Below are 26,711 nucleotides of genomic sequence, written 5' to 3'. Positions count from 1 at the left end.
GGAGGGGGACCCCGGCCCCGTGCTGGGGGGGACGCGGGGAGCCCTGGCCCGTGCTGGGGGGGGACGCGGGGAAGCCCTGGCCCTGTGCGGAGGGGGAGGGGGAGCCGCTGGCCCCGTGCTGGAGGGGGGACGAGAGCGGGGAGGCCCCGGGCCCCGTGCTGGGGGGGGGACGGGGGAGCCCGTGGGCCTGTGCTGGGGGGGGCACCCGGGGAGGAGCCCTGGCCCTGTGCGAGCGGGGAGGGGGAGCCCTGGCCCTGCCATAAGTGCTGGGGGGGGGGGACGCGGGGAGGGGAGCCCCGGCCCCCGTGCCTGGGGGGGACGCGGGGAGCCTGGCACCCTGTCTCGGGGGGGACCGCGGGAGCCCTGGCCCTGTGCGGATTGGGGGAGGAGGGAGCCCTGGCCCTGTTGCTGGAGGGTACGGACGGGAGCCCGTGGGCCCTGTGCCGGGAGGGGGAGGGGGAGCCCTGGACCCGTGCCTGGGGGTGGGGACGCGGCCAGCCCTGGCCCTGTGGGAGGGGGAGGGGAGCCCTGGCCCTGTGCCGGGGAGGAGGACGCGGGGAGCCCTTTGGCCCTTGATGCGGAGCGGGGAGGGGGAGCCCTGGCCCGTGCTGGGGCGGCGGACGCGGGAGCCCTGCCTGGTGCGGAGGGGGAGGGGGAGCCAGGGAGGGGGAGGGGGAGCCCTGGCCCCTGTACTGGGGGGAGCCCTGGCCCTGTGCTGGAGGTGGGACCCAGGGAGGGAGGCGGAGCCCTGGCCCCTGTGCCGGAGGGGGACGGGGGAGCCCTGGCCCTGGTGCGGAGGGGGGAGGGGGAGCCATGGCTGCCGGCCCTGTGCCTGGGTGGGGGGCACCCGTCGGGAGGGGAGCCTGGCCTGTGCTGGGGGCTGGGGGGACCGAGGCAGACCGGGAGCCCTGGCGCTGTGCGGGAGGGGAGGGGGAGCCGCTGGCCTCTGTGCGGAGGGGGAGCCTGGCCCTGTGCTGGGGGGGCACCCGGGCGGGGAGCCCATGGGCCACTAGTGCTGGGGGGGGGTGGAAGCGGGAGCCCTGGCACCTGTGCGGAGGGGTGAGCGCCTGGCCCTGTGCTGGGGGTGGGGATGCGGGGACGGCCTGGCCCTGTGCTGGAGGGGGCACCCGCGGAGGGGGAGCCCTGGCCGCTCGTGCGAGAGGGGAGCCCTGGCCCTGTGCGGGGAGGACTTTCACGGTAGCCCAGGAAGGTTTGGGGAAGGAGGGGACTCGGGGAGGGGGAGCCCTGGCCCTGTGCGGAGGGGCAGGGGGAGCCCTGGCCCTGTGCTGGGGGGGGGGACGCGGGGAGCCCTGGCCCTGTGCGGAGGGGGAGCCCTGGCCCTGTGCTGGGGGCAGGCGGGGTACTTGCTGGTGTGGTCTGCAGGGCCAGGGTGCGTCCAGAGTTATTCAGTCTGCTCTGCATCATTTCCATTAGTTGTTCTGTCCTCATGGGGTTGTCACGGCGATGGTCCCACTGGCTTGGCCCCCTGGCGCTAACTGGTTGAGGCCTCGTGCCGTCTCCGTTAGGGCCAGCAGAGGTTTGGTCCCACAGGGCACATGCCAGCAGAGGTCTGCAGATCTTGGCACAAGGAGCTTGTCTTCCTTGAGCTCACATCAGCAATCGGGCGGCACCCAGCGCTGGCTACAGACTAGGGCGAACTGGACAGCATGTACACACCTAGCATGGCTGCACACACAAGTTGTACTAACGGGTTTTGACAGTGTTTTTGTTAAACGAGCAACTCCATTGTAGGGACACTTATCTCACATTAAGTGTGCCTCCCTTCAGTTCTGCTTACATCTGTTGCTTCTTGATTTTAGCTAATTGTTATCAATCAGTTTAAGGATGTCCACTCTGTTGGATTCTTGCCAATTTGGCTAATTCGTTTTCTAAACCAATTTAGTTAAACTGGTACAACTTGTGTGTGTAAACAAAATCTCAGCAGAGTTTGACATTACAGAATAATCTGGCACCAAATTCATGACCCAGGGAAACGCTTGGTGGGATCTGACACGTGTCAGAGCTTGATGGGCACGTGCTGGTTATGTTGCTATGCTAAATGCTTTATAATTAAACCCCTACTTGAATTGCAGGATGATTGTCAAAAAATTGCAGCTGAGTTGTGGACAAGCCCTGGAAAATTGCGGAAAAGTAATAATGGACCTTATTTGCGGTAATCAAGTCTGTGACTTTTCTGGAATTTCCCACTGTCGGCAGCCCAGGCCTGAGAGCAGGATCCCGCTGTTGACAGTGGGGGCTCCCAGTGTTTGGCTGCCCAGGGCTGAGAGAGGCAGGTCGTGCTGTTGACCCCAGGGTGGCTGGGGCTCCCACTGTCAAAATTGTGGTGGGAGTTTAATATTGCAGGATCTGCAATATCACAGATTAAGGAAGGCCTTAGTTATAATGCATAAACACCAGAGCACAGCAGTGGGGATGAAAATAACCACCCTAAAAGGAGCCTGCAACCATGCCCCGAACCCATGAGCAAAGTGACTGGTCGCACTCATACCTAAATGAGCCCTCCAAGATGCTATTTCATTTCTCCCACCAGGGGTCTCCTTTGCTGTCAGGTTATTGTCAAAGCAGCCATGAAGGTCCTGCTGAACCTTCCCAGCACAAAACCAGACAAGCTTCAGGTGAGCCTCTCTTCTGAGGGGACAATTCAATTACAATCAGGAGAACTCAAGGGCCAGAACTAGCACCTGAGATGAATACAAATGAGGCAAACGGAGGACCCAAAATCTTCCACAGATATGGTCCGAAAAACTTTTCTTAGATTGTGGGAGGGTGCAAGATAGCAGAAAACTAAGTGTGTGTTCCAGCTTGTATGTCATTGGGCAGGCACGCACTGTTTCATTTCTAGAATCCTGAACCAACTTTTCCATATTAGGCTGATGCAAGCCATTTTCCATGGTAAATGGTGTGGAGTCACCATGAGCGAAGCGTGAAGGTAGAGAAATCGGGGCAATGGATTGTTGCCCTGGCTGATACTCAGGTGGCGATTGCTTATTAAAACCAGTGGGAAGGCATCAGGCAGCTTTAGCTGAAGGGCCCAGAATGTTTCCGCTCCCAAACGTGAGCCAGCTCAGAACAGGCAAAAGAGTCACTGTCAGTGGGGACCTTTACAAATGAAAATGTTTATGCAAGCAGCTGAATGCAAGAAAAACCCTGGGAGTGGGCGGGAAGGAGCTGCTGAACGTCCACCTGAAGCAAACAGAGAAATTCCTTGCTAAATGGTGCAACCATTTCTTGTCTTATTGAACAAGTGTACCAGTAAAAACCACCTTTAAATCAATTGAATCCCCAAAGGCCAGCGCTTGGGCAGTATGCTGCTTAGTGTTACTAGGAGACATATAAAGTGAGAGCAGGGCCCTCACAAGCCATTCCCCTCCAGGGCAAAATGTGGTAAAAAAGGTACAGGACCTATGCTCACTCCTCACTAGTCCCACCTCCACCTTTGGTGGCACCTCAGCTGGCCTCCTCCCTCCTGTTTGGTGGCTACTGGAGCCCCATCTCAAACCTCTTCTGGTAGATGCAGTCCCTTCTCCTTTTCCTGGTGGCTCACATAGAAGCTTGGATTGGGAGCATTGGGATGAAATACAGATTTTTTTTTTTAAACAGGCGAAACTTTGGAGTGAGTTGCGCCGGAGTGCGGACTAGCCTACAAAGGGCAGTACCCCAGTGCTTCACTGTCTGGAAGTGAAACATTTAAAAGTCGACTGGAAAATCCCCTCAGAGCACAGGGTTATGGTCTGATGGCTCTTAACCCTGTGCTCAGCTGTGGTGCTGAATAAACCATCATCTGATTCTCCAGCCACTTCAGATGAACACATTAGCTAAGCGCTGCTCTTATCATGATTCTAATTACTAGCCTTTACCTTGCCATTGTCAGCCTTTGGCATTAACACCCCATTGCAAGGGATGGGGCAGCTCACATCTCTGCTGAGGCCCTCTTCCCACCCACGGGGCAGGGAACCAGCTGCAAATGGGCATTACACACTGGGGATCTAGAAAAGGTCAAGCAAGCAGGCGGTAACTTGGGGAAGGTCACCACTACATTTAAGGTTTAGCCTGTCTTACTGTTTAACAGCTGATTCTCTCGAGGGCTCTGAGCACCACACGCACATCCAGAGTGCCTTGTAATCTGCTGTGCTTTGTGAGGGATCCAAAGTTCAGGTTGTTTGAACAATACAGCCTCCTCGCCCCGTGAGCTTTTTATACAATTTACCAGGATTTTTTCTGTCCTGGAAATTCACATGGCTCAGTTCTCCATCTGGTTCAGTCTCATTTCAGGATAACCCAGATCGAAAGACACAGAAAGGCTTTTCTTCTGCCTGCCCTCCAGGCAGCATTGCCAGTCCCTTTGGGCTACTGTCCACGCTCTGGCTCTGAGATAGAGTGGTGACTCCCAGCCTGCTTCCCACTCAGCCCCTCTGTGCTACCAGCAAGGCTCTCTGCGTCCGGCCTCCAGCGCCTCTTTAGGCCTTCTGCAGAAGCTCAGTTTGCTCCCTGTCATCTCTCTGCCAAAGGGAGTTTTATGAGACCCAGATGTTTCAGGCTGCCCCCTTAGGCTAGGAGGTAGCTAATGATGGCACAGGCAGGCCTGATTGAAGCCACCTGGCAGGGAGCCTCCCAGCCCATGGCAGTGGATCTGGGTTCATGTTAGTGCTCTAGAAGTAACTGCATAGCCAGCACTCTGAAGTTGTCGCTTGGTGCCTGAGGCCCAGGAAGAGGGGTGGTCCTCAGAGCCCAGGCTCCCATCCAGTTCAAAGTGCTGGTTATGCAGGTATTTTTAGAGTGATGCTGCGAGTGCAGCTAGCGAGAGTCCATCAAGCTGGGCAGAAAGGCTCCCAGCTGCAGCCCGGGCAGACATATCCCATTACAGCAGGACTGTGAGCAGGGTACAAAGCCTGGCCTGGTGGGGTCGGACTAGGCTAATGGGAGGGACTGGCTACCACACGGCCAGTGACCCAGAGAGGCTGGTGCAAGATTCTGTCAGTGCTGGGCCAGGAGCAGAAGGACGTAGTTACACTGGGCTGGACGTGCTCAGGCTCCTTCCTGGCCAGGAATACGGTGTTACAGCAGTACATTTGCATCCACATTCGGTGGCTGCACCATGTTAACTAGGCTGGTCAAGCAGTACAACGCCAGGGTATAGCCAAGCAGGGACAGGGGGATGAGCCCGTCCATGGAGCACGTCACAGGTCTCAAGCTATTGTTTCAGGCTATGGCTACACTAGCGTTTTTGTCAATGTCTGTTGCTCAGGGCTGTGAAAAGACCCCCCCTCAGCATAGGTGCTGGACCTCAGGGTGCTGGGGGACGCTCTCCCGCTGCTCGTTGGGGATGGTGTAATGTTGTCGACGGGAGAGCTCCTGCCTGGCTGTACGGAGCAGTGACACGAGCGATGTTACGGCGGCGCTGCTACATCGGTACAGCTGTGCCCCATCAGCTCACTAGTGTAGCCATGGCCTCAGGTGTCACTCATCCTGTCAGCTGTGCCAATCCCATTGCGAGGAATGGGCCACTTCACATCTCTGCCAGGCTCCTGTGCTGCTGATGGGGTTACGTTACATCCATATGTGGCGGAGGGACACGTGTGATCTCCATGCTTCTCCTGCCAGCTGACTGATACGCAGCCCTCACAGCTCCATGACCCCTGCCTGCCTGTGAGACATCACAGCACATTCTCCTCCCAGCTAAGCCAGAGCACTGCAGCGCCTGGGGAGAGCAGGCCAAGCTGTCAGAGGGGTTTCACTAAGGCAAAAGTTACATTTAAGGCACTTGTGACATTAGATTGCTACTGGTCTGTGGGAAATTATTTTGGAGTTGGAAAAATCCCAAGTGGGGGCTGTTGTCATGCAAGTGTGTCGTGCCATGAATCATCTCCTGCTCTGTGGAATGGTGACTCTCGGCCATGTGCAAGAAATAGTGGCTGGATTTGTGGCAATGAGGTTCCTGCCTGGTGGTGGGGCAGGAGCTAGACCATAGCTCTATTTTGGCACTAGCCCACCTTGTACTGCAACAGAAAGGGCAACCTTCCATGGCAACGCAGGCACTAGGGCTGCGTTACTGCGCTGTGTGGCCTGGCCAGGGAAGGGTCCCAGCTTTAAGACACCAGCCCCCCAGCAGTGCCCTAGTGCTGCGGGGGGCTATGGTTCCAGCGCAGTGCAGGCGCAACCCGTCTCAGGGCTCACAGGGTCCTGTGCTCCCTGGGCTGGAGGCAGCATAGGGGGAGAGACACTGTATCAAAAAGGGGTTCCTGGCCTGCACTGCCCCCCATGCACCCCACTGGCGTGGAGCATCTGTACCGAGGGGAGAGACCTGCCTGATTTCCCTCCCCAGTGCCGGGGACAGCTCTTCCCTTAGAGGAGAAGACACCCAGCTGGGACCCACCACTGCGTGCCAGGGGCTGTGAACTGCAAGGACGTGGGGCGCCCCCTCCCTGCCAAGTACCAGCTGCTGTTGGCAGTGCCCATCCCCACTTCACTCCAGGGAGGCCAGAGAGCTATGCCCCACCCAGCCCAGGAGGGGGAGCACCCCCCCCCCCCGCCAGTTAGCAGAGCTGCCCCCTTTTCCCTTTGCCCCTCGAAGGACAGTCCATTGCAGCCAGTCGAGCCCAGTGAGCTAGGTTTAACGTCTCCTTTCTCCAGGAAAGGAAGCTGAGCAGCGTCCGCCCCACAGAGCTGCCGCGCTGGGACAAGAGCGGCTCTGCGGCTCTTCAACCCTTTCTGCTGACTGTCCCCTGCGACAGGTTCAAAGCAGGAGCAATGCAGATGCTCCATTGCCAAGCCTCTGACAGGGCTCGTGCCCCCTTCTCCCTGCGCTTCACATGGCCAGGGCAGAAGATGGGGAGGGGTCACAGCCCCATTTCCCCTGCTCCTCTGTTCAGAGCCAGGCTGGGCTCCACAACCTCTGCTATAGGCCCAGTCGGCTGCCAGGAATGAGAGTGGAGAGGCCCCTAGGGCTCAGTCCCTGTGAGCAGCACCCCAGTCTTGGTCCCCTGCGGCCCGGGGAGCTGATGAGGGCCCGTAGCAGAAAGGCCCCTGGCTTCTGTTTATTGCTGAACAAAGAAGGCAGCAAGACCAGCTTGTATGAAACCTGATTATTCAAATTTATTAACATCAAGAATTAGGCAATGATGCTGTAGATTGTTTTTTATTAACAAATAGAAAACAGACTGTGTACACCAGCGACCCCTACGGCACTATGCATCCACAAGGGAAAAATGAACGTCTCCTCCAACATCCCCACCCTGGATTGCGGATTTCACCGGCGCTCAGATTCTTAGCATTGGAATACATTCGATAATACAATTAGCCACCCTCCCACCACCTTTACTGAGAACTCTGTGCACCCGAGAGGGCGGTCGCCCGTCGTTAGTGCCAGCGTGATAGGATAACGAGTAGTAAGATATAGTACCATTAAATTAAGTCCAGTAGACTTGCCACATTGGTTCATTAGAACGTCCTGAAGTAGCCGAAAGTACAATATTCTAATGACTTTAAACATTTGCAGGATAGCAGAAATTAGATACACCCAACCTCCGAAAACATGTCTCCCCTCCCCTGCTGCCCCTTCCCTGAAGTACCCCATTTTCCAAAAATAGCCCCTGCAGCCCCCTTGCGGGAGCTGCTAGAATTGTGCTCCTTCCCTTTGGAAATGTGGTGATGCATTCACTGGTGAGAGCTGCCTGCACACCCACAACTGCAGCATAAGCAGAAAGGGACACGGTGCGGTTGGCTTCTGCTGCCTTCCTGCCCCCTCCCCAGTGAGAGACAGAGAGAGGCCCGCAGGCCAGGAGTCTGGGATTTTGGGTCTCTCACAAACAAGTCACGTCAGCTTGGGAGCTGCCAACACACATGGGCACTGAATGGGTTAACACGCACTTGAATAGGACTGACCAGTTTCGAGCTTGCGATGGAATTGTCTCTCCCGCGACCCCAAGTGCCTTCCCCCACCAGGAAATAAGGGGAAAACAGCTAAAGAAATCATCAGTAGCTTAGCTCCGATTCTGTGAACGTTTCTGTTCTACAGAGGGTTACAAGCAGCCTACGGGGAATGGAAGGTCTGGAACTGTGAGCCAGTCACTGCCAGGGTCTCCAAGTGGCTGCACTAAAATGGGCAGCACCAAAGGCAGGGGCAGATCCAAACACAGGAGAAGGGGAAACAGGCGAAAGGAAAGGAACCCCCAGAAGGCCTGACAGACCGAGCTCTGCCCCAGCCAGACGGTAAGACTAGCAAACGAAGAGAAAGGATTATAAAAACACGAGTAACTATTTTACAGATAAAAAAAGATCCCGTTCCATCCACCTAAAGCCTGTCTGTGAAATGCAGTCGCGCGAGGGGGCCGAGAGGGAGACAAGTGAGCAGATGTTTGTCAGGACACTGGAAATGCTGCTGGAGTCGGACTCCCTTGCTCAGCGCGGGGCGATGCTCCTCAATGCAGTGGTCAGATTTGGTTGGCCGTGGGAGGTCTGCTGCCTCGGCAGCAGCAGCGTCTGTACAGGACTGAAGAACGGCAGCTGTGGCTCAGGAGGACTCTCTCCGCTCCTAGACATTCCCACTGCGACTGGGGGAAGCACTAGTTACGTTGCATAGTGGTCGAAGCTGCCGAGATACTCCAGTGCTGCCCTGTAGCACAGCTGGTACTGGTCCTGCAAGGAGAGAGGGCAGGCGTGTGAAGGGAGCCCTGTGCAGAAGGCAGGGGCGCTGCGCGGCGCAGCACAAGGACTGACCACGAGGACAGCCTGAGCAAAGGCGCCAGCCCCTGCACATGGCCAAGCTTGTCCCCGAAGCGGCTGTGATGTTCCAAAGGAGAGGCAGGAGGCAGGACCGGCCAGTGCTTAGAGCACTAGCCCTGGACTCGGGAGACCTGCCCTGCTCCTGGCCCCTGTGTCTCTCTGGCCCCGTCGCCCTCCGCACAGTGAGAACTGCCTGCAAGGCGGGGGCTAGGTGGGGCCCTTCGACGGGGTCGGGGCGGGGTGCTGCCCAGCCCAGCGCAGGCTGGTATTTTAGCATGGAGGCTGCACTTCACCCAAGCTCCAGGGAAAGGGGCATGCACTGGGCTTAGGGACATTCCTGATTTTTGGATCTTTTTGTTATACAGGCCCCTATTACCCCCCACCCCATCCTGATTTTTCACACTTGCTGTCTGGGCACCCTGGCTGGCTGTCCTGCAGGATCTGGCCGGGTTGAAGGGTCCCCTGGGGCCCTGGCTGCTGGTTCCCGCTCTGGTTGTCCCTAGGGCAGCGCCAGGCCCGGCCCTGGCGAGGGGCTCTCCATGCAGCTGGCAGCCCTGACAGGCCGTTCCCAGCTCAGAGCGAGATCTCCAAGCACAGCCAGGGCCACCACAGCCGGTGGCTCAGAACTAACCCCACTGAGGCTCCAGCTGTTGCCTCCCTGCCCAGGCCCAGGCAGCAAGACACCAGACATTAACCAGTGGCCTGGCCGTAGCCTGCAGAGTGGGACAGACACACCTGTGCCTGCAAACCCGCCTGGCTGCTCCGGGTGGGGGGCACAGCATAAAGCAGAGAGGGGAAGTCCAGCTCCCCCTACCCCCAAGCCCCCCCACAGCCCAGCCCAAGAACCCTCCTCCCACCAGGGCTTCCTGATCCAGCCTGGAGCCCAGGGTGGGCCAGAGACTGGGACCTGCTGCCAGATTCAGCTGTTGAAATGAGCCCCTTCCGCACAGGCCTAGGGCACCACCGGGCACCCGGCTGGCAGTGCAGCCTCCCTTTACCGGGCACACCCCAGCAAGGGCTGGAGGGGCGCCAGCTCCCAGCCTGGGGGAGTTCTGCCCTCCGTCAGCAGGGGGCACGCGGGCACCCACCTCTGTCTGCACCATGGCTGGTCGCTGCGTTCGCAAGGTCTTCACCGTCTGGAACATGTCAACCACCCCTTCATAGCGCATGCGCTCCAGGACAATGCTGAGCGTGATGAACACTCCTGTACGCCCAACCCCAGCACTGCGAGCACAAGGAGCAGAGGGGCCGTCAGCAAAGACCCCAGGCCCCATGTCCCCCCGCAGCCCTGCCCCGTCACTGAGCCACCCGGGCCCACAGGGAGCCAGGCCCATTCAGCCAGTGGGGGGCATGTTGGATGGAAAGGGGCTTGCAGAGACTCTTGGGGGCCTCTGCTTCCTGTCCCCCTGCACTGCGGGCACTACCCGGCCTCCCTGCAGTGCCCACGTGCCGTCCCCAGGACTGGGGCGTGCTGAAGGTCTGGGCTCCCCTCCATGTCCTGCGTGGCAGCCTGTACCTGCCGGAGGGGTGGGAGGGCAGTTCCCAGCCGGGCTGCTGAGGGGCGGGGGGCAGGAGAACGGTTCCCAGCAGGGCTGCTGAGGGGCGGGGGGGCATGGGAACGGTTCCCAGCCGGGCTGCCGGGGGGCAGGGGAACGGTTCCCAGCCAGGCTGCTGAGCGGCGGGGGCAGAACAGTTCCCAGCCGGGCTGCCGGGGGCAGGAGAACGGTTCCCAGCAGGGCTGCCGGAGGGGCAGGGGGCGGAAGAACGGTTCCCAGCCGGGCTGCCGGGGGGGCAGGGGGCGGGAGAACGGTTCCCAGCCGGGCTGCCAGGGGGCAGGAGAACGGTTCCCAGCCGGGCTGCCGGGAGGGCAGGGGGCGGGAGAACGGTTCCCAGCAGGGCTGCCGGGGGGGGGCAGGAGAACGGTTCTCAGGAGGGCTGCTGGGGGACAGGGGGCAGGAGAATGGTTCTCAGCAGGGCTGCTGGGGGGCAGGAGAACGGTTCCCAGCAGGGCTGCCGGGGGGGGCAGGAGAATGGTTCCCAGCAGGGCTGCCGGGAGGGCAGGGGGCGGGAGAACGGTTCCCAGCAGGGCTGCTGGGGGACAGGGGGCAGGAGAACGGTTCTCAGCAGGGCTGCTGGGGGGCAGGAGAACGGTTCCCAGCAGGGCTGCCGGGGGGCAGGAGAACGGTTCCCAGCAGGGCTGCCGGGGGGGCAGGAGAGCCGTTCCCAGCTCTGCCCCGCGGTACAGGCGGCAGTGTCTGAGGGCTCCAGGGAGCACTGCTGAGCAGGACTCCTCGTGGCTCTGTGAAGGACAGTGTCTCTGGGTGGGGTGGGGGGGTTCCCAGCTCTGCCTACCCTGGGCAGCCTCCCGCACAGGGCCGGCTCCAGGCCCCAGCGCGCCAAGCGTGTGCTTGAGGCGGCATGCTGTGGGGGGCGCTCTGCTGGTTGCTGGGAGGGCGGCAGGTGGCTCCGGTGGACCTCCCGCAGGCATGCCTGCAGATGCTCCATCGGAGCCGCGGGGCCTGGGGATGCTCCTCCGGAGCTGCGGGCCGGGTGAGCGGCAGAGCGCTCCCAGCACCGTGCCCGGGGCAGCGAAATGGCTAGAGCCCGGCCAGCACTCACCTGCAGTGCACCGTGATGGGTCCATCCTGGCCAAACTGCTCCTTGGTTTTGTGCACCTGCCCGATGAAGTCGATGAAGCCCTCGCCAGTCTTTGGCACCCCCTGCTCGGGCCAGTCCGTGAACTGGAACTGGCGGATGGTCCGTGACTGCCCATCCTGCGGGGAGGAGACGTCTGTGTGGGCCCTGCTCACACGCCAGCCTGCAGAGACCGGGGGGGGGTCCCGGGCCAGGCTGGGCCTTGTGGGGGCCAGACTCTGCAGAGCCCCAGGGGTGGGTTCCCGGGCTGGGGCCGGGCTCTACAGAGCACCGGGGGCGGGTGGTTCCTGGGGGATGGTTCCTGGGCCGGGGCCGGGCTCTGCAAAGCCCCAAGGGTGGGTTTCCAGGCCAGGATCCCAGGCTGGGCTGGGCCTCGCGGGGGCCGGGCTCCGCAGACCTGGACCAGGCCTGGGTGTGGGACAGGTGACCTGGGACTGAGTCTGGGCAGGTTTCGTTTCCCTGCGCTGTTAGTAATAATTGGAGATATACCAATCTCCTAGAACTGGAAGGGACCTCGAAAGGTCATTGAGTCCAGCCCCCTGCCTTCACTAGCAGGACCAATTTTTGCCCCAGATCCCTAAGTGGCCCCCTCAAGGATTGAACTCACAACCCTGGGTTTAGCAGGCCAGTGCTCAAACCACTGAGCTAGCCCTCTGGGCTTGAGTCTCCTCCCCCACTGGCTGGTGCCACCAGTAAGAAGGGGGCACGGCAGGGCTCCGCTGGCTCAGTGCCGGGATGCCCAGCCAGGGCTGACTCAGCTGAAGGTGCAGCCCCAGCCCAGGGGTCTGGCTGCCTCTGTCACTGCTGGAGCACTGGGAAGGGGCTTGGCCACCAGCTCCTGCCCCAGAGATGAGAACAGCCCTGGGAGCAACAGCCTGCTGGGCCCTTGAGGGGATCCCAGCCCGTCACTGTCCGGCCCCGGCGAGCGGCTCCCGTGGGAGGGACGTGCCCCAGAGCACCGCCGGCCCCACTCACCCTGGCATCGGTGACCTTGAACTCACGGAGGATGTACTGGGGCATGTTGTACTCTGCCATGGGGTCCACCACGAAGTACTGGTAGCGGGCTGAGCGCTCCGCCGGCCAGTACTGGTGGCATTTTTCCTGCAGGCAAGAGGAGACGTGTGAAGCAGCAAAGCCAGGCCCTCGCCCAGGGGGCCTGTGTATCCCCAGCCCTGCCACCCCCCCAAACCCCTTCCCCGGTCCCTGCCTCCTGCCAGCCCCGCCCCACCTTCCCACAGCCCAGCCCCCGGCTCTCCCCAGCCTTCCCCTGCCCAGCCCCCCGCCCAATCCTTCCCCAGTCGCTGGCCTCCGCCAGCCCCGCCTCCCCAGCCCTTCCCCTCCCACGCCCCCCCAACCCCATTCCCCGGTCCCTGCCTCCCACCAGCCCCGCTCCCAGCCCTTCCCGGCCCGCCCCCCCAACACCTCCCAGTCGCTGCCTCCGGCCAGCCCCACACTCACAGCCCTCTCCGCCCAGCCCCCCAAGCCTTCCCCTGGCCACAGCCCCCCCAAACCCTTCGCCGGCCCTGCCTCCTGCCACCCCCGCCCAGCCCTTCCCCAGCCAGCCCCCCCAAAACCCGTTCCCCGGTCCCTCCTCCCACCAGCCCCCGCTCCCTACCCTTCCGCCTGCCCAGCCCCCCAAACCCCTTCCCCCAGGTCCCTGCCTCCCACCAGCCCAGCTCCCCCGCCCCTTCCCCGGCCCAGCCCCGCAGCCCACCCTCCAGCCTTCTCCCGGCCCCCAGCCCCCCAAAGCCTTTCCCGGCCCAGCCCCACTCCCCCCCTTCCCACGGCCAAGCCCTCCAGCCCTATCCCTGCGCACCAGTCCCAAGCCTTCGCCCTGCTCACCAAGCCCCGCCCGCGCCAGCCCTTCCCCAGCCCAAACCTCCCGCCAGCCCTTCCCCTGCCCCATCCCAAAGCTTTCCGGCCCCGCTGCTGGGATCAGCCTTCCCTGGCCGCCCATCCAAAGCCTTTCCCAGCCCACCCCCAAACCCCTCCGTTCCTGCTTCCGGCCAGCCCCCCCCAACCTCCCCAGCCCAGCCTCCCCGACGCCTCCTGCCCCACCCCCAAACTTCTCCAGCCCCCTCCGCCCAGCCCTTCCTGCCTCCCACCATCCCTCCCTGGCCGGCGCACCCCCAGCCCTTCCCCGCCCAGTCCCCGCAGCCCTTCTCCTTGCCCGCTCCTGCAGCCTTTTCCGGCCAGCCCCTCAAAGCCCTTCCTGGCATCTTCGCAGCCCTTCCACCACTCTCTGCCCTCAGCCTTACTCGGCCCATCTCACGGACGGAGCGAATTGCCCAAAAGGCGTGAATTCCCTCATCCCTCCTTCCTTCGCATCTTCGCCCAATTTGTATTGCTTGGGCAGCTTCGGGAAAGACAAATTCTCCTTGTGCTTCAGAATACAAAAAGAGAATAGGCATTTCCTTCAGCGACATGAAACCTTATCTTTGGCCTCTCAGACGGGAATAGATTCCTGAACAACATGCTATTAAAAGCTCCATTTGGCTGCCATTTAAAGTGCTTTGGAGAGTGTAGTTCTGATCAGAGTTTTAATGGATAATTAGCACATTACGATTATTATGGAAGAACTGGGCAAATCTGCTGGTGACTACATGGTGAACTGGGACATAGGTATGTGTAATTGTTATGATGGGGTAAAGGTTTGTTATGGGTTAAGTTAAACTTTGTTCAACACTGAGGTATGAGCATGCCCTTTATTTTAATATTGCTAAAGGAGACAGACTGTAAGAGACAGTCTATGTTAATGAGGTAAGTTGATCTTAAGTTAGCGCTAGTTAAATTGACGTAAGTTATGTATCTAAGTTGATAATAGTTTTAGAATTGCCTCCACCTGTGTCTACAACTGCGCTATGTCAAACAGGAGACTCTCTCGCCATTGATGTAGCTCGCACCTCTCAGGGAAGTGAGTACTTGAAAGCAATGGGAAGCGCGTCTGCCATTGACTTATAGTGTTTCAACGCAGACTCACTATCAATGTCGCTCGGCATCAATTGTAGTGGTGCTTATTTACCGAGTATGAAGACAAGCCCAGAAGTCAGCCAAGAAACTAAGGCACCACATGGCAGAGGGTTCGCACTGGGTATTGTTCTGACGCCAGGTGGACCTGAGGGGGCAATAAGAAGAGAGAAGACAGAGAGAGACTCAGAGGCAGAGAAAGAAGGCCAAGGCAGGAGCCCTCTGAGCACAAATATGATCTTGGGGAAGAAGCGTAAAAGATATTTTGGTTGATGTGGCCTAAAGAGGATTTGGGCTTGTAAGGCAACAGGAGGCAGACTCCATGGCTGGACGTGTCTTTTACAGTGTAGGGGAGTCCTGGTGCAAAAGGATGAGTGGCCATTTTGGTAAGTTGTTCCATTACCATAAAAAATGTTGTAAATTTGTTGGACTCTGGTAATTCTAAACAATAAAGTCCACGTAGTATGGCGCACCAGGATCAGAGGACGGGGTGTCCATGGGATAGAAGCTGCAGGGCTTGTGGCCATGGTTGTCTTGACATGGGCACATCATATGTCAAGGAGGCAAATAATAACTGGTATTGTGTTTGTAGCAGGGTCACAAAAGGAAACAGAAGTGTTTATTTGTTGGGTCTTGAAGCAACCTCAGAGTGTCCGCTTCTAGGCGCGAAATATAATTGCAGGCACTGCAACTCTTAGTGGGTCCAAGGGGAACTAGACTCTGGTCTCTCATGTACATGATCCCTTCCTGGGGAGTCTATGTGGTCTCTTGTGGATAATAGCTTGTTCATCTGGTGGAAATTCCTGAGGCAGAAAGATGAGTGTATGCAGTCTAATACATCCTGGTGATTGAAGCTGCCTGACAACGTTCTGGAGAATTTGAGAAATGTGGGTTGGTACCTATCTTCTGGACAGGGTGTTGGCTTTGCCATTTTTGGATCTGGGGCAGTATGTGATTAATGAAAATTGCATTGTGAGAAGAACAAGAATCCCTCAAATGCTGCTGTTGTTTCAACAGGCTTTTGTCCTAGCATAGGCTATACCTTCCAGATTTTATGATTGTGAGTATGTGCACTAGGTGAAGCTTAGCTCTTTCCAAGGTAGAGCAGCCATCACATGCAAAGGCACAGTTATTTAATCGCCAGGAGTTCCTGATCAAGTATTTCCCAATAGCTTTTTAGTTTGTGTGGGCGAGTGAGTTATCCTTGCATAATAAGCACACAGTGTTAACACTTGGCGTTGGGACCAAAGTCTCTGGGAGAAGACAGCCGGCCAGTTGCCGATTAAGATAGAGTCATCAGCTCTACCAGTGAAGGCTGTGGGTGACATGAGCTGGAATGAGCTATGACTAGTGGGTGGCCGTAGTAGAGGCAAAGTTTGCAGATTTCAGGAGGCCAATGGCCATTGGGTATTTGTTTCCAGGAGAAGAAGTGGGTGTGCAGGGCTCAATTTTGTTTTGAATAAATGCAGGCTAAATCATTCAATAAAAATTGGTGACCCCCAGGATAGCCCTCATTGAAGGGTCGAGTACCATGTGAGGAATAGATGGCGGCAGTCGCTCTGATGGCTCAGGCCTGAGCGCAGTCTCATATATCTCCTCAGATACGATGTGTGCTCAGCCCCCTCCCCCCCCAATCTCCTGGCACTGAGCCCCCCCAGCCCTTCCCCGGCCCAAGCTCCCGCCAGCCCTTCTCCTGCCCCCGCCTCCTGGCAGCCCTTTTCCGGCCCAGCCCCTCAAAGCCCTTCCCTGGCCCATGCCTTCCGCCAGCCCTTCCCCAGCCCACTCTCCTGCCCCTCAGCCCTTACCCGGCCCATCTCACGCAGCTTGGTTAGCATCACCACGATGGTGGAGTTGTGCTCCCAGAGCATACGCCAGAAATCCTCCGTGGTCTCCGCCAGGGGCCCCTGCGTGGCAATGTAGGCTTTCTGCTGCCTGCAACACACACAAGCCACCCTCAGAACAGCAGGTGAGGGGTCCCCAGGCAGCTCATGCCCATTCGAAGGGCTCGGGCTGAGCATTCACCGAGTTGGGCGTGGGGCTCTGCAGCAGCTGGATCAGTGCCCAAGAGGGCTGGTTGGAGGGTGTCCCCGTGGGCAGTGCCCACTGGCAGGGGGTGAGCATGCTGGATGCGGCTCCGTGTGCTGGACTCCCTGGGGCTCGGGGAGGGAGGAGTCCTTGAGCCCCCAAGAACCTGTTGTCCCCTTGACAACCACCCTTTGCACACTGCTCCTCCGCTGCACAAAGCCCTTCCCCCAGCGTCCCTGGAGCCTTGCACGGCCCCGCCTGGGCTCGGCTGCTGATTCTGCCACCAGCGGCATTGGTATCCAGAGATGCCCTTCAATCGCCCCAGAGAGCTCGAGTCAGCTCACCCGGGTCACGCAGGCTGGCTACTGAGGCAGCGGCGGTCACAGCAGTGGGCCTGGATCGTGTGTTGTTGGCACAGTGGGCAGTGAACAAAGGCAGAACACTGCTCCCCTGGCTGCACCGCCGGCCACAGCAGCCAGGCCAGGGGTGTGTGCTGGGACCTGGGACAGGCAGGCCCTGCCCCCATGTCCTGCAGGGTGCTTCCGGACCCATGGACAGGCTCCTGCCCCAGTGCAGGTCTGGCCGTCGCGATCAGACTTCGCCACAAGGGAAGCAGCAGGGCAGGCACAGGCGCTGCTCTCCAGTAGCACTGCCTGGGTGAGCTCTCGTGCAGGATAACTCCAGCGGCCATGGTGCCCCGTGCTCGGTGAGCACAGGGAGGGAAAAGCACAGCAATCAGCAAGACCGAGGAGACTCCCTGGCCGTGGGCGTCAGTAATGAGGAGCTGTTCACGTTTCCACCACTATGTAGTGCTGGAGATCTCAGAATAGGGGCCTGTGGCACTTACCATCATCAAATCTCTCCTTTGGTGCTAAAAATGAATGACTCTGTTGTAGGACAGATATGGACGCTGCTTCCGGGGGGCTTATACAGCACCATCAACGTGAAGAGTAAGAGGGCAGGAAGAAACAACGGAGCTAATAAAGATGCAGCTTTAGTGATGCCTACAGGAGCTGGGGCCATTGATCTCATTAGATCAGCCTCAGAGGGATTGCTCAGTTCGGCCGAATGGACAGGAGATAACAGAGCCTTTCAGGGAGGCGATAGGTCGGCCATGACACGGTACCACCTGCTGCGCAGACAGCCATTCCTCCATGCCACAAACAGCATCGCTCGCCAGGCAGCATGGGCAGCTAGGGACACCACACACCGAGGCTTAGTGCTGGAAGGCAGCCATGGGCACAGCAGTCGCCAGCCCCAGAAGTGGCCCAGTTTGGGAGCTGGCGTTTGCACTGGTGCCAGGCATGAGAGAGAGACGAGGCCAGCTCTGCCCGCTGCCACCAGGCTCCATGCAGCTCTAAGCGGCCTGTCCTCTCCCACACAGCACTCCAGGGCTGACTGTATTCACTGCCCTCTGGCCCATTCTGCCCAAGAGCCCCAGGCTGCCATGCTGGGAGCACACTGACCCCACCTGCCCACTCCCTGAGAGCATAGGGTCCCGGGGCCCTGGCACCCTATGTGGCAGGCTTTCACTCATTCCCACTCCTGCAGTGTCTGTGGCTCGGATGTCAAGCAGGGGGGACCCAAGGCAGGAACCTGCTGGCCCAGTTCCTGGTGGGCGAGTGGCACGTTCATTTGCGCTGAATGCCAAGGGATAGGGTTGGGGGAGGCTCTGTGCTGGGGCTAGTGGCTGGGCGAAGCTGCTCCTTGGTGCACCTGCCACAACCGTTGCCCTGCCCTCACAGAGCTCAGGAGCCAGGAACATGCTGCACGGAACCACGGGAACGTGTCACGTGGGACACCGACCGCCTGCTCACGCTCCGTACAGAGCGTCCCCGAGAGCAGGCTACTGCACGGGTCTCACTAATGCCCGGCTCCAGCCCTGCCCATCCCAAGCTTCTGCCTGAGACCTCCCAGAGTCCCTGCAGCCAAGGGCCTCAGGCTGCTCCACTGGCCGCCACCAGTTGCTGCTGAATGCCAAGCGGCCCCTTCTCGCAGAGGCTGCTCCAGCTACTGCAGAGCTTTCAACTGGGCTTCCCGGGAGGCCAGAAACAGAGTGTGTGTGGGGGGGTGGCTCTCAGCAGAGGGGCCCGTGCGGAACATTTACAGAGGGTGGGAACAGTTACCCCAGAAAGTGCTTGTCAGCACGGGGCGAAGAGCGCACACGTTGGGAGCTAGAAAAGGGGAGCTCTGGCTGACGATCGCTTGTCATGCAGTACCTGACCTCAGCCAGGATCCCAACGCCATGAAGAGAAACAGGATTAGACTCAAATCCAACCCACTCCATTTCCATCCAGCGCCAGGGGGCGACGCCTGGCAGATGGAAGAGCTCAGCACCCACAATGGCCAGTCCCAGCTGCTCCTAGGCCTGAGGGGATGGGCCCATGCATCCTGGTGACTCTTACCTGTAGCCATCTATGAAGCTGGCGTTGATGTAATCAGAGCCCTCGACTCCACGGATGGGCTGCAGGCAGACTCTGGTCAGCTCGTATGGCATGATGTTCACCAGGCGATTCTTAAACTTGTTGCATGGAAGGTTGGCACTGATGAACCGCGAGGTATGTGCTTTGGAGTTGGCCAGGAGCTGGAAGGAGAGGAGGGTCAGGAGTACACAGGAGCCTGAGGGTTTAGTCATGCCTGCCTAAAAAGCCCCATGAGCAGAGCAGCTGGGGGTGGGTGAGGGAGTGAGGGAGGGAATCAGAGAAGATTAGAGTTGGAAGAGACCTCAGGAGGTATCTAGTCCAACCCCCTGCTCAAAGCAGGACCAACCCCAACTAAATTATCCCAGCCAGGGCTTTGTCAAGCCTGACCTTAAAAACCTCTGGGGAAGGAGATTCCACCACCTCCCTAGGGAACCCATTCCAGTGATTCACCACCCTCCTAGTGAAAAAGTTTTTCCTAATATCCAACCTAAACCTCCCTCACTGCAACTTGAGACCATTGCTCCTTGTTCTGGCATCTGCTACCACTGAGAACAGCTTAGATCCATCCTCTTTGGAACCCCCCTTTCAGGTAGTTGAAAGCAGCTATCAAATCCCCCCTCATTCTTCTCTTCTGCAGACTAAACAATCCCAGTTCCCTCAGCCTCTCCTCAGAAGTCATGCGCTCCAGCCCCCTAATCATTTTTGTTGCCCTCCGCTGGACTCTTTCCAATTTGTCCACATCCTTTCGATAGTGGGGGGCCCGAAGCTGGACACAGTACTCCAGATGAGGCCTCACCAGTGCTGAATAGAGGGGAATGATCACGTCCCTTGATCTGCTGGCAATGCCCCTCCTTATACAGCCCAAAATGCGGTTAAACTTCTTGGCAAAAGAAGCACTGGCGACTCCTATCCAGCTTCTTGTCCACTGTAACCCCTAGGTCCTTTTCTGCAGAACTGCTTCCTAGCCATTCGGTCCCTAGTCTGCAGCAGTGTATGGGATTCTTCTGTCCTAAGTGCAGGACTCTGCATTTGTCCTTGTTGAACCTCATCAGGTTTCTTTTGGCCCAATCCTCTAATTTGTCTAGGTCCCTCTGTATTCTATCCCTACCCTCCAGCGTATCTACCAGTCCTCCCAGTTTAGTGTCATCTGCAAACTTGCTGAGAGTGCAGTCCATGCCATCCTCTAGATCATTAGTGAAGATGTTGAACACAGCTCCGTGCGCAGAGCAGCGGGGGGTGGGGGGGGGAAGGAACACAGCCCCACACACGCAGAGCAGCTGGGGAGAGGCAGGGGAACACGGCCCACATGGCGGAGCAGCTGGGTCGGGGGGCGGCACATGCCTGCCCTCTAAAGGCTTTCGCTACCTGTGCCCTGGCACCAGGATCCGTGAAATTGGTAGGGACGTTTCAGAAAATCAACCTCTCCCAGCCCCTAGCCAGTCCTGCCCTCAGATGCTGTCCCTCGAGAAGGGGATCCCTGGGGCTGGCTGCCCTCCCTGGAGACAGGGAATGTTTCCATTCAAGACTGGAGCCCTGCCCTGCAGCATGGACTATGGTGGGCCTACTTGTTCCCCGCGTCGAACGCCAGCTCCATCCCATCATAGCACCAGTGGCTATCGCTGAGCCATGTGAACGCCACTCTGCACCATGCAAGCTGCTCTGTGCAGACTGCCAAGCACCTTGTCCCCACCGGCGCCTGCTTCCCTCGAGCTCAGCCCAAGGCAGCCGCAGCCGAGAGCCCAGTGAAGCTGTGCACATTACCCTGCATGGGGGGAGATCTCCCTTGGTTGTTCACCTTTAATGGCCTCGCCTGCCCTCCGCCCACTTGCCCCCTCTCCTGTTCTCATTTTCACCCCCTGGGAGCATGACAATGGAATGTAAAATCGGTGACATTTTCAGGTCCACAAAAATCCATTTCAGGTCACGTCTCGAGGCTGCCCTGGTGCCTGGCAGTGGCTGTGGTCAGTGCAGTACCTGGGTTTACTGCCAAGGACCCCAAACCACCCTCTCCCCGGCCCCGGTGCCACATGGTGCAGCAGCCAGCAAGGGAGACCTGGGAGTAACACAGCTCCCCCCATACGGATGAACCCTCCCCCCCCACAGGTGCCCATGCATGGACACAGGGACGGGTGTGAACCAGACATCCTTAGCAGGCAGCACTGCTTCCAGAGGGAGTCCGATTTGGGGCCACCTTTCTTAGCAGAGCGTCTCCATTCAGATCCAGTTTGTGTGGGTCCCCGAGTGGCCTCTTCAGCAGGGCTTTTACTGCACAACTACGGGGCGTCTGGCCTCGGCACTGTGAGCGGGGGTCTGACCCCCAGCGGGAAGAGCCGGACTGGCGCTTCTTGCCGCCACACCAAACGACAAAGCCACGGGCAGACTAGCCCGCCGAGACCCTAGACAGGTACTCGGGGCAGCTCTCCCCCCACGGCCACACTGTCATTGTGGTGCCCGAGCTCAGCAGCAGTGCAAGTACGTCCCCTTGGGCAGGGAGTCACCCCGCGCCAGTGTGAACAGGGCTGGAGGCTCAAAATCTCTCACGCACAAAATCCTCCCAAGAGGGAGAGATTTTCCAAACAGCCTCACGTCACAGTCCGGAGCGAGGGAATCACCTTGTAAATGTGCGAGACCTGGCAGATGTGCCAATACCCCCCTCGCCTTCACGTACCTTCCTTCCTCCCACATGCCCAGCCCCCAACCAGCCGACTCAGCTGGACGGCAATCCCTGTTTACTGGCTCACAGGAGACTGAGCTAATGCTCAGGTGTCGTCAGTAGCTTTGGTGACCACAGGACGAAGCTGCTTTGCCTTTCCTTGGGTTTGGCCTCCCCAGCCCCGTCTGCACTTGGAGGAGATTCCCAGGGCGAAGCAGAACTCCAGGAGCTCGTTTCACAGCCTCCACGGTCGGCTGCTTCCCTGCATGAGCCATATCCCCTGCATGCGTCTGCTGGACTAATGCCCATCATAGGAGCACACAGGCACTTACCAGAGCCGGTTTCCATCTCCCCGGCTGTAATGCATATTTGTGCTAGGCAGTCACACGCACGCATGTGCACACACATAGTGCCAACACACACAGACACACAAACATGAACACACAGACACACGCAGTGCCAAGACACACAGACACGCACACACGCAGTGCTAAGACACACACACAGCACCAACACACAGACACACATGCGTGCACACACACGTGCCAACACATACACACAGACACGCACGCAGGCAGTGCCAACACACACACACACATGCAGACACACACAGACACACACACATACCCACGCACACACAGACAGACCCAGCGCCAACACACACACACACAGAGCACCAACACACACAGACACACATGCGTGCACATACATGTGCCAACACGCAGACATGCAGACACACAAGCAATGCCAACACACACACGCATGCAGACACACACACATGCCAACAGACACACGCACAGACACACGCAACGCCACACACAGACACACGCAGCGCCAACAAACACACAGACACACACACATGCAGCGCCAACACACACAGACACACGCAGCACCAACACGCACACGCTCAGCAGCAGGTGGGTTGTTTTTTAAAACCCTACTCCTGGGTTCCTTCAGATGCTGCTGTCACCACAGCCTGACACCCTACCTGGTGGTTAAATGATAACCGAGCTCAGCAGCACGAGCCTGGGACTGTAAACAGTTCTGATATTTACACTGGAGCCGTTTCCAGACAAGTTGTTCACAGTCACATCAATTATCCCGAACACACAATCTGCATCTGGTTTCACATGCAGCTCCAGCCGCACTGTGAACCAAGAGCAGATTGTGCTGCTGAGACTCTCGCATCTGCCTTCTAGATCCTCCCTGCCAAGCTGGGGAGGAAGTGTGGGCAGCACAAACTCCACAATTCAAATGGATTTTAATAGCTGCTACCTGGCTTGGAAATGAACAAAAGACCCATTATACCCAGCCCAATCCATCTCCCTCCCTCCATGCCGAGCTAGCTCCGCAGCCGCTGGCTGCTCTCGGGGGTGTGGGACAGACGCACAGCCTGGCACCAACAGGGTCCAAGCCAGGGGGTTTCGGGGGGCATGGATGCGTGCTCTTACCTTGAATTCCAGCTCCATCGCAGTGACGCTCTCACCCGGGGGCACCTGGCTCAGCTTCTGGAGGTGAGCAAAGAGGTTGCGGGCGGGCACCTCGGTGTTGCCGCAGGTAGCTGTCTCCAGCAAGGACTCGTGGATGAAGATGTATTGGTCCTCAGTCTGCACCATGTAGTTACGCTGAGATCTCATGCATGTCACGTGGCCATAGATGTCGACCGTCTTCTCATGCTTCATCCTCTCCAGCATGGCGTCGATGACAATGAAGCAGCCCGTCCTGCCCACGCCAGCGCTGCAGAAGCACAGCACGGTGCCAGAGTTAGCACTATCCTGATGGAGAGCCCAGCTGTCTCAGCCCCCCAGGGCTCTTCCCCTCCAGGAAGCAGCCAGCAGAGACACCACGAGGCGGGGGAGTCGGGAGAGCTGGATTCTAATCCTGGCCATGATCCCAAGTCCCTGCACGGCCCTGGGCAAGCCCTTTCCCTCATCTGTGGTTACACTTCCCCCTCCGGCCAGGGCAGAGAAGGGGGTTGTGCACTTTGTATTTAATACTCTGCACCTGGGCTCAGAACACACCTGGCTGGCTCGCCGCTGCGTGTGGGAGAGCATTAGTCAATGGTGATCTCTGCTGGGCTCACCCCGGCAGGCAGCAGTCACGGGTCCTGACACAGGAACACAAGGCAGAGGTACGGAGCCAGGGCACCTCCTTGCTATCGTCCAAGTCAGATCTGTAACTGGGGTTGAATGTGGCATCTTTGGGTTTAACAATATCCCACTCTGAAGCTGGGCACGAAGGAAGAGCAGTAAATACTGAACCCAAAGCGTTTGCAAGTGAGCAGTGATGCGGTGGTTTGCTCAGTGATAGTCTCCACTCTGCTGGGGGAGATAAATCTCGGGCCAGAGAAGATGCTGATTCTTAGTGGACTAATAGTGCCAGCAAATACAGCCCTTCTCACCCCTCCCAGAGAGCTACAATAAATGCTCTGTGCGGGGGCATGTGCATCCGGGTGCGGAATCCCCCCGGCCGGGCAGCTCTGGGCAGCTGTAATTCTGAACTGTGTTTGCTGCTTCTCAGAGAACTGTGGCTTCTCCACCTCTCTGATCAGAACTGCAACTCGCGGTTTCATCTGACAGTGAAGCCACAATGCAGACTCCACCAGTAGTGAAGACACTGGCCCGGGGGGTCCTCAGGGGATGCACTCCCATCACCACAGCCCAGGCTGCAGCGAGAGGCACGTTACCAGTGAGCAGGAATAAGCCAAACCTGTTCTATTACAGCAGCTCAAGGGTCTCACCGCTAAAACGCGTGCCTCCTGTAGCCTTTGGGACAGAGTAGTTCCTCCTGCAATGACTCTTACCTGCAATGGACAACCATGGGCCCAGCGTCAAGGGGGTTACAGGCTTTCACCCGGCGCAGGAAGGCGAGGATGGGGGTGGGGTACTCTGGCACCCCATGATCCGGCCACGCCATGAACTGGAACTGGCGTAACTCTCGCTTCTCGCTGGAGCCATTCTGCCAAGGAACCCAAAGAGACGTGCCAGGGTTGAGAACGAGCCAGTCTCTGGGGGGACTCGGCCATGGAACAATGAGCCATGTGTGTCACTGTGGGTGTTCAACACCCGCACAAATGGGCGCACACATCTCAGAGGGCCAAATACCCCCTCTTGTGAGCCCCTCTCAGCACCGTGACCCCAGCCATGCCCCTGAGCCCAGGGAAGGAGGCAGGAGTGCGGCTCCCTGAGCACAGACAGCTGATGTGGGGAAAGCGCCATGTGCGCTGGATGGATCTGGATCAGACTGAAGAGAAGGTGAACAGTCTCGGCACCGCACAAGGATGGGAAAGGTGGGTAAACTGAGACACAAAGGAATGAGAAGTGGGGACTTTCCCTGCTCTAATCGCTCCACTGATGCCTGGTGTCTTGAGGATGGTTAAGCATGAGGACAGTGGGAGCTGGAGCCTTGCAGGTGGGGTAATCTGGCCTGTGATGGACCAGGTGCACATGCAGTTCTCTATGGAGCCAGCTGGGCAGCCAAAGGTGGCCCATCTCCTAGAGTGCAAGCCTTCTGCCTGGGGGAGTGAGCAAGCCCCCTGTGTAGCCGTGCAATCAGCGTCTGCGTGGGGACCCTCTATCTGCTGGGTGCAGGGTCCCTGAAGGAGCCACACTCAGCCTGCTGCAAAGCCTGCCTCTGTGGGCACCTCGCTGCTGCGTGCCGAGTGTGGGGGTTTCTGCGGGCATGGCTAAGAAATGCAGCAGGCTGGAGAGGAGCTGCTGGCGTGGCGAGCAGCTCCATGCTCTGCCCGGTGGAGAGAAGCACAGGGCTAGCACACCCCATAGTCCTGCCACAGGGGCAAACGCGCACAGCCAAGGGCCAGGTGTCCTGCCCAAGATCCTGCATAGGCTAGGCATGATCCAGTCACTGCCCAAACAGCCCAGCGGTGTGACCAACCAGGGGCTGCGCGTGGGGCTGGCTATCCCCAGGGCCAGGCGTGCAGGGCACAGGCACGTACAGGCCAGAGGCAGAGCAGCCACGGCCCACTCATTACCTTGTAGAGTGCAAACGTCCGGACGGTGTAGGTAGCTAGTTCGACGGTGTCCAGCAGGGTCACCTGAATCAGCCCGTAGGTCTCTGTGCCCCGGCCTGGCCAGTACTGGTCACATTTCACCTGCAGCATGACAAAAAAAGGATGGGTCACAGCTTGGCCAGGCTCTTGCAGGAGGTCCAGGTCAGGGTTTAACAGCCCTCCTTGAATGTAACATGCAGTTTGCGGCATAGGGAACCCAAAGCGCCCTGAGACGCGTTCTCCTGGGTCTCTCCACTGCCGCTCTGAATCCTCGCAGCACCAGCATGTGCTCCCCTGGGCCCACATTCAAAAGGTTTGCTTTGGGATGAGCTCACTGGTGCAGGAATGATCGGGGTGGCCAGGTGGCTAGTGCACAGAATGCAGGGACAGCAGCGAGGAAGCTAACGAGTGCAAAGGAGAGGCACCGATGCAAAAAGCAATTTCTCTCCCCTATAATTTCCCGTTCTCTACCTGCTCTTTGGGAAGATTGGGGTCTGCAGAGGAACGCACTCACTGCTTCCCCATCTGCAGGCACCTACCCAGAACCTATAATCCTCTGCTCCAGACCCCACTGTGGCACAGGCATGATTGGGGGCTCCCAACCCTGCCCCATGGGGATGCTGCAGGTGCAGAGCTGGGCCCCGCAGGGCATCACTAACCTGGACTTTGAAGCAATTTTCTTTGCTAACCAGCGAAGTGTCAGGAGGTGAGGAGAGACCGGAGACTCTGCCCTTGAAAGGGCGGCAGGGGTGAGAGAGACACAGCCAGTGACCTGGCAATCTCCAGCCAGCCCAGGGGCCTTCTCCCCCACGCTGGGAGGGAAGAAACAGGAGCCTTCTGCGGCTCTGAGGCCAGACTAGGGGTGAGCACACCGCCCTTCAGCAGCTCCGCAGCCTGCCCCCTCAGCTGTCCCCACGCAGCATTGCTGTCCCCACGCTGGTAGGTGGCGAGGCCCTGTGGGAGTGACAAGTCCCAGCACGCAGCGCTCCATGCCCGGCGCTCTCTGCACTGCAGGGAAGGCTGCCACGGGCACCAGGCCGGGAGCAGCCCATGGGGAGCTGGTAGGGGGCCCAGACAACCCTCAAATTGGCCTCAAAGGCCACCCTGCCGTAGATGCAGACTCCTGCTCAAACCCCGCGGCCGGAGTACACTTCCCCCTGCGACTGCCCCACGAGGAGAGATGGGGCACATCCCGGGAAAGCTGCCCTCCTGCAATCAGCCTGGAGCCCAGCCTCCT

The 26,711-nt window shown here is 58.8% G+C and overlaps 1 protein-coding gene across 13 annotated transcripts in view; it reads right to left on the bottom strand.

Annotated features, from left to right (window-relative positions):
• Positions 1 to 7,094: 7,094 nt before the first annotated feature.
• PTPRF (protein tyrosine phosphatase receptor type F) overlaps positions 7,095 to 26,711 on the bottom strand; it is a 510,254-nt gene continuing 490,637 nt past the window's right edge. For all 13 annotated transcript variants that reach the window (XM_075067537.1, XM_075067540.1, XM_075067539.1 and 10 more), the window contains 9 exons: positions 25,457 to 25,576; positions 24,269 to 24,423; positions 22,917 to 23,202; positions 18,795 to 18,973; positions 16,170 to 16,296; positions 12,373 to 12,498; positions 11,362 to 11,516; positions 9,831 to 9,966; positions 7,095 to 8,655 (listed from right to left, as the gene is read on the bottom strand). In XM_075067537.1, the coding sequence (XP_074923638.1) occupies positions 8,587 to 8,655; positions 9,831 to 9,966; positions 11,362 to 11,516; positions 12,373 to 12,498; positions 16,170 to 16,296; positions 18,795 to 18,973; positions 22,917 to 23,202; positions 24,269 to 24,423; positions 25,457 to 25,576 (1,353 nt within the window). In that variant the 3' untranslated portion in view covers positions 7,095 to 8,586. The remainder of the gene's footprint in view (positions 8,656 to 9,830; positions 9,967 to 11,361; positions 11,517 to 12,372; positions 12,499 to 16,169; positions 16,297 to 18,794; positions 18,974 to 22,916; positions 23,203 to 24,268; positions 24,424 to 25,456; positions 25,577 to 26,711) is intronic.

The sequence above is a fragment of the Chelonoidis abingdonii genome, chromosome 7, assembly GCF_003597395.2.
Source record: "Chelonoidis abingdonii isolate Lonesome George chromosome 7, CheloAbing_2.0, whole genome shotgun sequence".
Taxonomy (NCBI): domain Eukaryota; kingdom Metazoa; phylum Chordata; order Testudines; family Testudinidae; genus Chelonoidis; species Chelonoidis abingdonii.
This window is presented reverse-complemented; position numbering and strand designations above follow the sequence as displayed.